Source organism: Oreochromis aureus, linkage group 7 (genome assembly GCF_013358895.1).
Source record: "Oreochromis aureus strain Israel breed Guangdong linkage group 7, ZZ_aureus, whole genome shotgun sequence".
Taxonomy (NCBI): Eukaryota; Metazoa; Chordata; class Actinopteri; order Cichliformes; family Cichlidae; genus Oreochromis; species Oreochromis aureus.
This window is the reverse complement of record NC_052948.1, coordinates 29,602,665-29,617,117: the sequence shown is the minus strand read 5'-3', so window position 1 is coordinate 29,617,117 and position 14,453 is coordinate 29,602,665. Positions and strand designations below refer to the sequence as shown.

Sequence of the window (14,453 nt, the reverse complement as noted above, 5' to 3'; positions counted from 1 at the left end):
ACATTTTTTTTATCACTAATTACATCACAGGGAAACAGCAGGATTTCATTTTCCACTTTATTACAATATACACTGATATGCATTGTGATTAAATAAAAACAATTCCACATTACATCAACACAAGTACATTTAGACATTTCCATAAAGTATTTACGTTGTATTTAGTACAGATTACAGACTTCTTGTTTCTGAGTACAAAGCGTACATTCCTGTTTTTGTTTCAGCCATTGTGAGGTCGGTTGTGTCAGATATTGAAGCAGCAGCATTGGGTTTAGCATCTCCATGACTACAAACAGAAACAGTTGCTACAGCAACGCATCCACAACCCGCCTACAGACAGCTGAGCGTGCGTGGACTTGACGTACACGACTGCTCAGAAGTTGGAGATCACTTTGAAATGTCATGTTTTCAGAAGGAAAAGCTGATTGAGAGAGTCATAAATGGATGTTAAGTAGAAATAATGATTAATTAAGTGATTGCTATCTAACTAATCATTCTTTTAATGGAATATCTATGTATGTGTAAAGAGGCCCATGTAAAGCAATCATCTATTTTCTAATGGTACGTGATGTTCTCGAATGGAGTTTGATAATATTAAGAGGCTTATTGATTATTAGAAAAACCTTTTCCCACCATGATGGCACACCTAAAAACTGCTATACTGATTATAGGTGTACTAAATCTGGCGAGTTGCATCTCTGGAGAATTTCTGTGTAGATGTGAAGCTTTAAAATGGCTGTGGTGTTCAGGCTGTGTTCGTGTTCTAAGAAATGAAGGTGATGCCTTGCAGCCACAAGAAGAAAACAAACAAAATAACACTGGTGTGTATTACTCTCAAGAGAGCACTGCTAAGACCGGTCGGTGGCCGGCCCCCGGCAACCACGGGTTGCTAGGAGAAAAAGGTGTATTCCCCAGCCGGCTGGCAAGTGGTTGCTGTTGGTTGCTGGCAGTTGCTCTGAAACTAAAGCCACAGTCATACAGGCCTAGAGACCAGTGAGTGACTCACTGTCAACCAGCGGCTGCTGGTGAAAAGTGTGTATTTCCTGCCCGGTTGGTGAGCAGCTGCTGAAGGTTGCTGATTGTGACTGTGGCTTTGGTCACTTGCAGATTATCGCGGCCGCCTCACTTTGCATGGAGGCTGCTGACTTCTCTGCAAACATTTACTAACTACTTGCCGAGTGGAAGTAAAACTGTAAAAAAGTCAGACACAAACTGGAAACAGAGCAAGTTTCCCTTCAAAATAAAAGATGTGCCTTTTGAAATGTGTTAATTGAGGCACAACTTTTACTCTGAATTCAAACATTCACCGTTTGCAGTTTGTGTCTGACTTCATTTTCATTTCCACTCAGAAAGCAGTTGAAAAGTGTTTGCAGACAAGTCTGTGTCTTCCATGCAAACTGCAGGCGACCGTAGCAGCCTGCTAGTGACCAAAGCAATGACATAGTGCAACCATGCAGTTGATTTCACCCAGCAACAGCTAGCAACCACTTGCCAAACAAGTGAGTATGCACATTTTTGCCTAGTGGCCTGAAGATGTCAGGAGATTGCCAGTGTGTAACTACTTAATTAGTACAGCACCTTTACTAACATGATTGGAGGGTTTTTCTAACAATGAGTCAGCCTTTTAATGTGATAAACCTGCATTCTTGTGTCTGATGTAGATATTCCAAGACAAATTTACGTTTCATGATTTAGTTAGTTATTATTTATGTTCACTTTAACTATAAATTAAAGCAAATTAGCTTTTCCTTCAAAAACATGGTAACTTCTAAGTAACCCTCAGCTTTGGGTGTTGTACTGTGATTCAGACGAGCTTTAGGAGGCTTTACATGTGATCCTGTTTGACCTGCATGGTGAACGCTGCAGCATGAGTTTTAGTTCCCAAAGAGTTGAAGTGCAGATGAGTTTAAATACAAGCAGCTTTAAATGACCTCACTGATGTTGTTCAATCTTTTGGTTCAGGAATGAGAAAAAAATAAAACACAGATGGTGACAAACTGAAAAATCTGATATGCAGGTCTTCTTATACCAGACTGTGGTTTTTGTGAGGTGGAGCACTGAGAATTTATGAGTAAATCCATGAGCCGGAGTTTAATTAAATTCATTTCTACAACACCTGGAGAATAAAAAGCAGGTCCCAAGAGTCCTTCAGGTTGTGGTCATGTGACTCAAAGTTTAGGTTGTAGAGATCTTACAGGTCCTTTTAACCGATAAAAATGTTCCACAGATCGTTTAGGTGGTTCTTCTTTATAGGGCTCTATAGGTCTCTTTGTGGTTCCTTGGTTAATTGTAGTGGCTCCTTTTGGACACTGAGAATGTACTCAGGTTCATTTACGGGGATTGTGGTTACACAGGAGGTATCAGGGATGTTTTATGTGGTTTTAATGGCCTCCAGTACGAGCTTCTAGTAATATTTTAGTTATTTCTTGTGGCCCTTTAGATGGGTAAAGTAGGAGCTTTGATCTAGCAACCAGTTAGGTGCTTTGAAGGCTCTTTCATTTGGGTGTTTTGGCCATTTAGGTAGTACACTGGGTCAATATAGATGTACTTTAGAGGTTTAAAGGGTTTCTTTAGGTGAGCCACACTCTTAAATATCAAGTTAACTTTCATTTGTCATTCATCTGTCAACTGAAGCTGTTCACCACCTCCCAGGCAGCCAACACGATCCATAATGCTGAATTAAAAGATGAAGTGATCATTTAGACGCTGGGCTGCCTGGGAGGTAGTTTTATCTGAAAACTACTATTCTATGATATGTAGTAAAACAGGCAAAAACACAGGTATATATGATTCCTCCAACGACAAATGACTACATGTGGAGGTATGTCAGTAAAAACATGTATGAAAACACAGTTGGCCTCAAAGCAACAAAATAAATCCTATATTTCAGAGCTGCAGGTCAACAGCCTGCTCTACTCAAAGCTACATTTTGGGTTCAAGTGAAAGATTAAAGCTAAATAAATCTGTTGGTACAAGCACAAGAATAACAGCCAATTTATCACATTTCTGCCGAGATTTCCTTGATCACAATGAAGTCTTTCAAAATAACAGCAGTGACTAAACATATTAAAATAAAACTGATTATAAATGAGCAGAGACAAACTAAGTTCATGTTGGTAGAATAACGTGTAACACATCGTTATTTTAGTTGTCTCAAATGTTTTTTGGTTTATGAGTCACAAAAATTAACCACACGCTATGTTTTGCTGTCTTTGAATATGAGCTTCGAGCAGCTCCACTGCATAAAACGATTTTTTTTCTGTTTTTTTCTTAGCAAGCTTGTTGATGGCTGACTGTCCAAGAAAATGACTCAGGAACAGAGAGAAACACCAAAGTGAGTACAAATTTACACGTTGGTGAATTTTTTGAAAAGAGTCACTGATGGAGACTCCCCTCACCCCCAACCGGTCGCAGCAGATGGCGGCACTTGAGCCTGATTCTGCTGAGGTTCCCTCTTATGAAAAGGGAGGTTTTCTTCCCACTGTCACCAAATGCCTGCTCATAGGGTTGTTTGATTGTTGTTGTTTTTTTCTGTACCATTGTAGGGCCTTTACATTACAATATTAAACACCTTCAGGTGATCTTAAGGTTGTGATTTGGCACTATATAAATAAAACTGAATTGAATTTCCAACTAAGGATTTAAGGGTTCTAACATAAGGTGTTGTCTATTCTCGCTTTACAGCCTGTAAAATGTGACACTCCCGCTAATCCTATCACGGCTAGCACTTCAAAACCTTTTTCTAAAGTCCCAGCTGGGAGCCAGCTTCTATACAAAGATGAGCCGATTTATTTTGAGTTAAAATGCTGGTGCAAAAGATGCAAAAATATGTTCATAAATCAGAAAAAGAACCCATTCCACTTTAGTGGCAATGGGGAATAAGAGTCTCCACTCATGTTAGCAGCTTGTTGAGGCTGCTATGCTTAAAAAACTCTGCTAAACTCAGAGTGCAGCTGAGACGAAGTGATGGATGTGTAACATAATGAATGACGATGGTGTGAAATTAATAAATGTTATCACAGTTCATCCTGATGGGAATGTCTGAACCAAACGTCATAGCAGAAACTGAGTAATTCTTGTGTATATTTGCTACAAAATGCCAAGATGGAGTTAAAATAAATGTCAAAGGATCACAAAACTTGAAGGAATTTATCCTCCTAGGTTTATGCGCAAATGGGAATCCAGATGAGATGCTTCACCAGTAAAAGCTTGATTTCTGTAAAGTGAAACAAACTTCAGCACTCCATTCAGTGATTTTTCTTTTGGTAATGAATGCCAGAGGTTTCATCCTCTGGACAGAGGTCCAGTGTCATTGAAATCCAGGTAAAATATAAGTGGTAGATAGGCACATCCGGACTAAAAGGCAGCATGTTTGTCTTCCTGTTCTTTCACTTTGTTCTGAAGACCTCGCGAAGTTGGAAGCTCTTTGCTTTAGAGCATCCTGAAGTTTGATAAGTACAGTCTCTGATCCTGTTAGCTCACCAATGCATCACCTACTTGATCTTATAGAAGCTGGACATGGTGACGTAAGCCTCCTCCTGCCGATTCACTCCAAACACCTCAAACTCATTGCCTTCAACTTGTTGCTCAGGCTGCTCGGGTCTCTCCCCAAGCTGGAGGATGTGAACGGGGGACGGACTGCTGCTCGACAGGCTGTCCTCTGCTTCAGACGAGCTCCTGCTCAACAAGGCAGAGATCTCCAGCTCCTCGGTGCTGGCGCTGGCAGTACTCCTGCAATCTGAGCTCTCGGTGGAGCAAGGTTCCCTCGACTGAGCGCTGTAAGCAGCAGCAGATGCAGGACTGATCGCAGGCTCTGTTTCCTCACATGCTGTCGTCTTCACAGGGTAGACTTTGAGATCACTGAACACCTCAGGTCTGAAGGTCAGCAACAGAGGCTGCAAAACCAGAATGACATCATATTTGTCTACGGCCAATCAAAAGCTCCTTTGTCATGTTCTTTGTCTTAACAACTACAATTAAATACATTGGTTCTAACTGCCTTACAGTGCAACAGTTAAAAGCAGTTTGATCTAACACCTCTAAAAAAACTGATCACTATGCCAAACAGCAAAAACCAACGGGCGGTGCAGAGGCACGCCAGAATTTCACATAGTTAGTTAAATGTCTGCTGCAGACAGCTAATTTTTGTGTTTCTTACCAGTCAAACTGAAAGTTCAAAAGATTCATGTCAAAATGAGTTTCATGAACCTGTAGTTCCTGTTTGATATCGTTTGTACCAGAGAGGTCAAGAGTGCAATGTCAGCATTAATCAGTACAACTGATGCACCGCTCACTGTGCTGTAAAATCCTGGTGTCACATCAAAAAACAAAGCAATGCTTGAGGTTTTTCAAACTGTGTTTATAAGCTGGTGTGCTCAGCATAGCTCAGCAAGTTGGTCAATAGAAACGTATCTTCAATATGAATGTTTATGGCACTATGTTGATGCCACAGTTTTGACTACAATTGCTCTTTGGTAGGGGTACCACCACCTGAAATCTCATCTAAGTGCACTGCACACCAGCAATGACGCCGTGCACAAAGACAACACTGACTATAGATTTTGTGTTGTGATTTCTACAAGTGGTCCTGTCGCACACACATGACATGATGTTGCTTTGCAAAGTTGTTTTTTTTATCTGTCAGTAGGATAACTCACATTGTTTGGCTTGCAGATCTGCACCAGAGTCTGTTTAGGATGCGGGATGCTTGGCCACATGTAGGTAAATATCCTGTGGAATAAAAAGGAAAGAAACTTAGTGAGGGAAACTCACTACACAGATTTTTCTGACAGAAAGCAGACACCATACTTGTTTTTCCAGAGGACGATGATACTAAAGGTCACCACCAGCACAGAGACCAGACACACTCCGACTTGGTACACTTCCACCTGTACTCCACTGGTCTGCTTCTGGGGGTTTTCTTCAGGAAGGAGAACAACACAAATCATTATTGATATATATGTGTTTAAAAAAGGTCGTGCAGCAGGACTAGACTATTGTTCTTACCAGGGGTAAGGAAAGTGAACGTTTCACTCCACTCGCTCCACGTGCCCTGAAAAGTCTTTGGGAGTGTTCGCGCTCGCACTTTAACGGAACACTTTGAGCCTTTTTCAAAGGGTTCAAAGTTAATTTTTATGAAGTCCTGGGATGAGGTGTTCTCAGTCTGTGGTCAAAGAGAAAATAAAGAACTTTCAGTCATTACAAAACATTTTTAGATATTGTTGATGTAAAACAGGCTTTTTGTGTTGAAGCACATCCTCGTACAAGATACAATAAGTATGAGAAATGCCAGGTGACCTGTAATGTAGCGCTGGTCCCTTTTGACTCTACTGGGACTACAATTTACAAAAGAAACAACATGTTTTACACAGTAAGGTTTGAAACTGGTGATTGGAACCATTAAATTATCAGGAGAATGCTTAAAATTTAGCATTGCGTGAGAAACTGTGGAAATCAGTTTGACCTCGATTGGAACCAGGTGCATTCTACCAGAGAAAAGGTAAGACGATGCTCTCAGATTTGTCTGCATTCCAGTTAATAGCTCGTCACAGGAGCTTCCGAGACTCCTACTGGTTTAACTGGGCAAACCAAACACTGAAAGATTTACTCAGTAGATTGTTTAACATTAAAAAGAACCCACAATACAACAGTCTCTGTAGGAGAAACTGTGTCTGATGTTATAGCGAAAACCTGAAAGTCTTGAAGTAGAATATGAGATTCCACTTCTGAGCTTTTTCTTTTCGTGCTACAATATACTTTTTAGATCACTGTACCAGGGTTTTCTCAGCTGTCTCGATCCTAAACTGGAATTCCTGGTTGTCCACTTTCAGGTAGTCTTTGTGGTACGGAATCTGAATCCAAATCTTAGCCTCGTTAGACTCTTCTTGGAAGGTGATGTTAAACACCTGAGGACTCATTGGTTTAACTGCAGGGACAGCACACAGAGAGAGGACAGTAATGACAGCAGCTTTGGGCAGGCAGAAATTAACACTTTTACATTTCTATACTGGAAAAAAAGAAATGAACATAAAGTCTGACAGGCAGTGCAGTGGTGACTCTTCACCAGGCAGCTACTGATGTTTATTAGTATTTGTAAAGTCTGAAAATGTAACCAGATGCCATGTTTACCTATGTTCTTCAGGTAGAGTGTTTGTGAAATGTTGACACCACTCTTTAACTGGACGGTCAGACTGAGTTCCGACAAGGGCTTCAGGTCTGGGGAGCTGAATGTGTCACTGGATGTCTCCAAGCACTTCTTCTTTACGCTGATGTCATAATCAAGGTAGCTGAACAGAAGAGCAGTGACCTGCATCAGTATCAGAATTTCCTCTGACATGCAGCACAGTACTGAGCATTATATCAAAGGTTTACCACAGGGTCATCCTCTCAATGCTGTCGCCTCCATCACCTCCACCGTCTTCATCGTCCTCGTCATCATTTCTGCCTTCAGCCAGCTTGCAGGTCAAATTGCATCTTTCTACCATGATGTGAGATGTGCAGCTGATTCTGGGCTCTGAGAGAAAAAACACTTTCAGACATTTCTCCACTTTTTGAGTATTGCACTCTTGTCTTATTCTTCTTTTTAATTTTTTTTCTGTCAGTTAGCAGTATATATATATCATATACTACCAAAGATGTCTAACCATGGCTGATTTGCAGTCCATGTGCCTTAAGCTGATTTAAGATTAAGCTTTACATACAAAATGCCAACACAGACATGAAAACAATCAGGAAAGGAAACAGCAGTAACATAAATGCAAACTACATCGAAAACTTCCATGTCACTGATCAAATATTTGTCTTTGTCATTCACACCAGTTTATGCTTTTATCTCTGAGTGTTTCAGATCTTTAAGAGTGAAAAAAGACTGAATAAATGTTGTTTTGCTTGTTCAAAGCCCGACTGACTGTTCCTCCTGTGGTTATGTGTGTTGATTGAGTAGATCTTGGGTGATTTCATTTATGAAAATGTAAAACTTTAACATATTATACGTTTACTGAATTTCATGTTGATGCCAATTTATTATCTTCTGGTATAATATGAACATTATTTATTGCTGTCTTGGTTACTACAAACAGTTACATAGCATGAAAGGTGTGATAGACTATATCCAAATAGCTGAACTGATTTCTTTCTAATCAGAAGTTACTGAGAAACCATCACATAACTCAGCAGCACACTGGAGTCCCTCCTGATACGTAGATAACTGCATCATCAGCATAATTTTGAAACCCCGCCTCTGCAGCTGCCTGTCACTACAGTATGAAGTGCTTTGAGAACATTTTTATTCCAATTTGATACTTTTTAAATAATTCTCTTTGATTTTCAGGATGCAACATAAAAATAATTATGCTGTAGTAACTTGTTGAAGGAAAACTGACTGTGCATCATCTGCATAAAAATGAATACAGAATTTGCTTCAGTTTTTAATTATAAGACTAATTGGAAGCATTTAATCTGGGACAGGGGGGTGCAGTGGTTAGCACTGATTACCTGTAGCCCGCCTCCCACACTATGAAAGCTAGGTTAGACCCCCCCTCACTCTGGCAACCCCAGGACGATAAACTAGGTCGGGTTGCCATAGCGAGAACGGAGAAAACGCTGAGGCTGTAGATGTCTCTGTTCACCAAACACAATATGCTGCATGACAAAATCTCACCAGTGACTTGACATGTTGACCTTACAACCATGTTCAACACCACAACACTTTGAAGCTGCCAGCATGATTAAATCGTGTTATACAAGTTGTTAAAATAACCACAACTTTTCTTCCTGACTTTGCAGTTATTTACAGTCACTGTTTTACTTCACTCTAACTGCCTGAACACTGAACAGTATCATTGCTCACCTTAAATACATGCATGTAACTTTATTTATACCATTGCTTATTATAAACTGCTTTTATGTGTTTTTACTGCTAAATGGATGGCTTACGTAGGGTATTTCCAGTACACTAAAACTGCATGCACTAAGCAGAACCTCTAAACTGTCAGTTATGTGGGAAGATTTAACCACCGGAGGAATTTTAAGCACCTGATCCAGTCCACCGCTGTGCAGAAACTGAACCGAGTGAAGCTCTGATGGAACAGAAAGCAGAGCATCAGCGGCGCCCAACGAGCTCAGAGACGGAGCTGTGTTTACTTCCAACTGTCACGCTGATAACATCACTGCTTCTGATTTTGTTTGTGCCTATGAGCCGATGTGCACGAGAAGGCTGATTATTAAGTAAATCCCGGATATTGAAAGCTGATGATGGGACTTCAAAGATGTTTCATTTTTCTTCCGAATTTGTGCCTCAAAGCTGAAGTGAGTCACTCATAAACTCCTGAAATGATTATTATTCATTTGTTTTTGTCTTAAGAGATACAAATGTTCACGGGTCTTCAAAGTTAACCGTAACCACACTTGAGCCCAAAGTCATTTAAAGATTTTAAAGAGTCTCTTCTTGAAGCTTTTTAATTTTGAGCCATTATGCTCAGGTAAGTGCTCCACAGGTGCAATACTTCATCTCAGATAATATGTGCTGCTAATATAGTCCCCATCAAAGATCCAAACTTTACATTTTCTGATATTTTTCTGTATTTTTATTTCCGTGAAAGATACTAATGTAAAAGAATCACAACCCTCACGGTGCTTCTGATAACCTCCCACATTCCTGTGCTAACCGCATGTTATAAAATCTTCTTACCCATGTCGGTGTCTCCATCTCCGCTCTGAGCCTCACACACAGCTGGCAGCAGCAGCAGCATCACGGCGATCCTCCAGCCGAACTGCATCGCCTCACCGAGTCTCCGTCCAGCTGCACACACGCTCACCTGCCGCTCTGCTCTTTCGTAACCCGCCGTCACACCAGCTGAGAGCTTTTCTCGTCAGCAGGCTGGGAGAGAGGAAGGAGGAGTGGCTAGTCTGCAGAGGAAGGAGGAGGAGGCGGGGGCGATGCTGGGTAGTGGAGGTCTTACAAGATTCTCTGTAAATCAGAAGACATCCTTGATTAGGAGACTGCGGGGTCTGTGTGGTTAGAAGGCTGACGGACAGTTAACTCTCAGATTACAGATTATTAGGAACATTCAGGGTTCAGTCACATGGACACAGCAACTTCTTTTTGACACCAAATGAAATGAAGCTTACATAGACACATTTAGAGCAAACATGTTTGAGTTCATTTATTTTTGAGCGAATATAAAATCAAAAGTTGCAGACCAAAGAACAATTAATATAAGATTCGATTACTTTATTGTCTCAGACAGGAGAAAATCATCTTAGATCAATCAACAAACATCACAAAAAACCCCAAACCAGACAATATCAAACAGCTAGCAGCATAATAAAAAGCTTTAAAAAATTATAAAATACAATAAAAAATCAGTGCTCAGTCTCGTGTAAAAGTATCCTGATGTGAAGAGACTCAGTCCCTCCTCAGTTTAAGAGCAGAAACAGTGACGAGCTGATGTTTTAACCTGGACCTCGATCAGGACCGTCCCTCCAACAGACCTCTGAGATCTGAGGGAGCGTGCAAGTTCAGAGAGCAGAGCGGTGAGCGGGTGCAGAGTAATGACTGGAAAACAAGCAGAGAACTCTAAAAGGGACTGGAGGTGAAGAAGCAGTGTTTGGACCAGCTGCAGTCCTGAAAGTAACCACAGACTGACACCCGAGCAGGGACCACACCGCCCGAGATGAAGGTGTGAAGAAACTGCTCAAAGTCGCTGATGGAGGAAAACAGCTTCTTCTTCACAAGCACATTAAGGTGAAAGTTATTAATACATCTTTAGCATATATTTAAACCACATTTCCCTCTGGTTACATTCACACATGCCTACTTTAGTCATCTAAAGACCCCCTGAGCAGATCCCCCCCCCCTCCCAAATCACTCCCCACCTACAAGTCTGCCCTCAGAAAGTCCCCGTGAAGTCATACAACCAGAACTGTGACCAGGTTCATGAAATCCATCCCACCTGCTCATGTGTGATCTCACTGACTGACAGACAGAAAACGTTCCTCTGCAGAGGGCTGAGATTTGCCCCCAAAACAGAAAGAAATGAAAAGAAATGAGCATGAATGAAGTTTTGTCTTGAACATTCAGACTCACTGATGATTTAATGAGCGGTGGAGCTGATCTGGGGTCAGACAGATGCTGCAGCAGCTCGGTGATGATTACAGGTCACTGTTTTTGTCGTGTTAGTAAGACCGAGAACAGCAGCAGTGCTTCGGAGAGACGGATGCATTCACACCTTCTGGAATCATCTAGATGTTTAGAATGTCAAAGCTCTAACATGAGGAGCGTAGCAGTACCTGAGAACATGGCTTCCACTTTCACTTAATAGTTTGTTTCTTCTTTAGAGGGATGAAGAACACGAAAGGTCCCGTTATCCCATTTCTGTGCTGTACGTCCCACAGGTCTTTCACTCCCGACTTGTTAACGATTGACCTGCTGCGTCTTTTCTTGACTCTGACCGAGCCGTGAGTGAAAGTGAGAAACAACTGAAAAACAAAACAAATCAATGGGTTAAAAAAAGATGGAAACTGTGCTCACAGACTGTGTGTGCGTTATCTCTCATATTTCTGTCCCTTAGAATCACACTGGTGATATTTTTGCTGTTTTTAGAGTTCGTGTTCACCTTTAAACTAAACATCAGCAGGTCTGCACAGGTATGCCACGGGCAGAGGGATGGACCCACAGTACGGCACAAGTGTTTGTGTTATGTGGTATATTGACTTCAGATCAAATGTTCTGAGTGTAAACTTGAGTGTCATGAGAGGTGGAAAAGAGTGAAAACAGGAATTCTTTCGACAGTGGTGAGGCGATGTGGAGCTTTGTGTCTAAGGTTTGTTTTGGGGGTTTGTTATTCGTCCAGAGTCAGAGCTGACAAAAACTGCACAGACTATAAACGTATCTGCTGTATAAATAAACTCAACTTGCCGGATGTAAAGAGCCAGAAGGTAAAAATAGCAGTTATCAGTCTGTGGGAAATGTTCTCTCTGCTGTGACCAGACTGTACACTTTTTATCTTTTTTGCCATCTTTGTGCGCAGACCTGTCGTCTTCCAGACTTCTGAGAGGATGAAGTTTGTGCAGCTCTGAGCGAACCTTTGCCAAACAGCAACCATGGAGCTGAAAGTCAAACCAGTAACCTACAAACCACTTCCTGTCTACTCTGGTTTGTTTTCAAATGAGGCCAGCATCTGTTTTAGTTTACTACGAGCTTCAAATTCAGAGGCAAGGTTGCCGGTCACCCCGAACTTGGTCACATGTTAACGCGCCATTATTTACAGAAAAATTAAAGACATCAGCTTTGACGTCAGGAGTTCAGATTTCTGTCAGTTTGTAGTCTTGTTTCATTCCACTCACACCAACAACTTCTCTGTTTCCCTAAATGAGTATTTAGTTTCTCTGCAGCCCGCAGCCTCAGCGTGGTTTGCTCTGTTTCCTTCTCAGCTACAGGGCCAGACGCGCTGCATGTTTCAGGTCGTGACGCAGGGCATGCTGGGAAAACTGTGGTGCAATACCTGCTGCCTCAACCTCTAATCTGTAGAGTCGACGGTATGAAGGCAGCAGGAACTGCACAAACACCGCAGTCGGAGGAGAAAAGGGGTTAAAGTTTGAAGCAGCACTGGTTTATTTTAAGCCTCCGATGGCTTCAGCAGCACAAGTCATGAGGTTCAAAACGCACAAAACTGGAAAAATCCAACACTAATGACTTTTCAGAGAGTCTGAAGGAACACCAGCGGGATTTAACCCTCACAACAACCAGCAAATCTGCAGTTTGAAGTTACTTTAAGGTTTGGTGCACAAAGCTGCAGGCATGGCGGGACATGACGAATGTGCAACAAAGATACAAACTGCAAAAAGAAGACGCTTCACAAGCCTCTTCAACCCAGCGAACACATTCTGACAGAAGCCTGAGAAACACTAAATGTAACCTGTCGATTCATGTTTTCATGAACACAAACCTTTATCCGTCAATCTCTGCACAAAAATCCCATTTTAAGGAGGGAAAATCCATATTCCAGACACGTCAGAGACTGAAATTCAAAGTTGCACTTGTGTTCATTGTCTGGTTAAGTTTAGGCACCCAAACGAGTCACTCAACAACAGAAACAAGGTCACGGTTTGAGTTGTGATAGAACAGTTTCCTTTTTTTTCACGACTCGAGTATCCTGGTGCCGGCATGAAACAACGTTCAAACTGAATTAAGTTTAGTTTTAAAATCACGTTGATTGCAGCAAAATACACACGCTCACACACGGGGAAAATGTCTTGTCATGTGTATGAACTGTGATGGATCTGATCTCTGACTGTACTAACACTTCAGACTCAGTGTATTTCACAGTTTTGTGTATTTAACAACAAAATAAAAGTGCGCTGGACTGAAAATCACAGCTGTTCCATCGCTGAGCCATGACAACCATCACAGCTTCAAACAACCTCCCAGGGCAGTGGTGCGAGCGCGGCCTCCAACAGGAAAACATGCAGTCTGTTGGTAGTTTGATTTGATCAAAATCTTTCATCATTTTTCCATCCCACAACAACAAACTTTATTTTATCAGGGCTTGTTCAAACTGTGAGTCACGTTTCTGACATCCGCTCACATCCACCAGCGGTGGAGAAGGAGAGGATGGCTGTCACTGGGGTGACCTGCAGTTAACATGACACCTTTGTTTGGGTGCCTACTCTCCTGTCAAGAGGCAAAAATTACCTCAAAGCCACAAGCTATGCAACTTTATGCAGAAGATAATAGAAACTATCACAATGAAAAGGAAACACAACTTAAATCAAGACCAGGGAACTACTGACTGGGTGAGGCTGGGTGGAAGGTGGCTCCAACAGGGGTTTTACCCTGTTTGACTTTTGAATTTATCAAGGGGGGAAAGTATGGTGGGAAGTGACAGAGCACATGAGAGTATGACTCAGAGAAATGTGCTGATCAATGGATGCAACCAACAATTAGAGCAAACACTGAACATGTTAAAAACTGAACATGTAGAAGAAGAAATCAGACTTTAGATTCCTTCAAAGATTTCTGGATTCATCTGCTTTCTAAAAATCTCCAAGGGAGGGAGAACCCTCTCAAAGACAGTTAGCTGTTACGCTAACGTTATATCATCTTTTTTGTCGTTAAGGTAACATGTAGAAGTGCTGTATTTATGTTGTATAATAAACAGCTAGGCTAAAAATAGGCTAGCTTCAGATGAGGCTAGCTGTGGCCACTGATGTTGGGTTCTAAGCGGATATTTGCCTCCTAGTTTGTTGCACTGACTGTGTTTACATGCTGTTTGTATTTGTGTATCATGAGGCAGTGGTGGGTGGAGATAACACCCGGTGGGTACGAAGGTGAGGTGTTGGTGGGGCGTCGAGCTTTCGAATGCATCTGTGGGTGGCAGCTGTGGTTAACATGCAGTTTTCGGCTTTTAGGAGGCAACCTGGAGAAAATCATGGAAGGAAGAAGGAGATGGCAC

The 14,453-nt window shown here is 41.7% G+C and overlaps 1 protein-coding gene across 1 annotated transcript; it reads right to left on the bottom strand.

Annotated features, from left to right (window-relative positions):
- Window positions 1–43: 43 nt before the first annotated feature.
- On the bottom strand, window positions 44–11,394 carry il7r (interleukin 7 receptor). Its single transcript, XM_031741076.2, has 9 exons — window positions 11,290–11,394; window positions 9,689–9,967; window positions 7,372–7,513; window positions 7,129–7,286; window positions 6,774–6,925; window positions 6,007–6,163; window positions 5,809–5,920; window positions 5,658–5,730; window positions 44–4,895 (listed from the first exon to the last, which is right to left on the bottom strand). Exons 2-9 carry the CDS (start codon window positions 9,774–9,776, stop codon window positions 4,494–4,496), a joined length of 1,284 nt encoding a protein of 427 aa, XP_031596936.1. The 5' UTR covers window positions 9,777–9,967; window positions 11,290–11,394; the 3' UTR covers window positions 44–4,493.
- Window positions 11,395–14,453: the final 3,059 nt, after the last annotated feature.

Excerpts from the sequence above, each read along its gene's own strand:
- il7r (XM_031741076.2), bottom strand. The coding sequence starts at position 9,776 with ATGCAGTTCGGCTGGAGGATCGCCGTGATGCTGCTGCTGCTGCCAGCT. Across the intron at positions 7,514-9,688 it reads AGATGGAGACACCGACATGG|AGCCCAGAATCAGCTGCACA; the intron begins GTAAGAAGATTT and ends TTTTTCTCTCAG. Across the intron at positions 5,731-5,808 it reads ATCGTCCTCTGGAAAAACAA|GATATTTACCTACATGTGGC; the intron begins GTATGGTGTCTG and ends TTTATTCCACAG.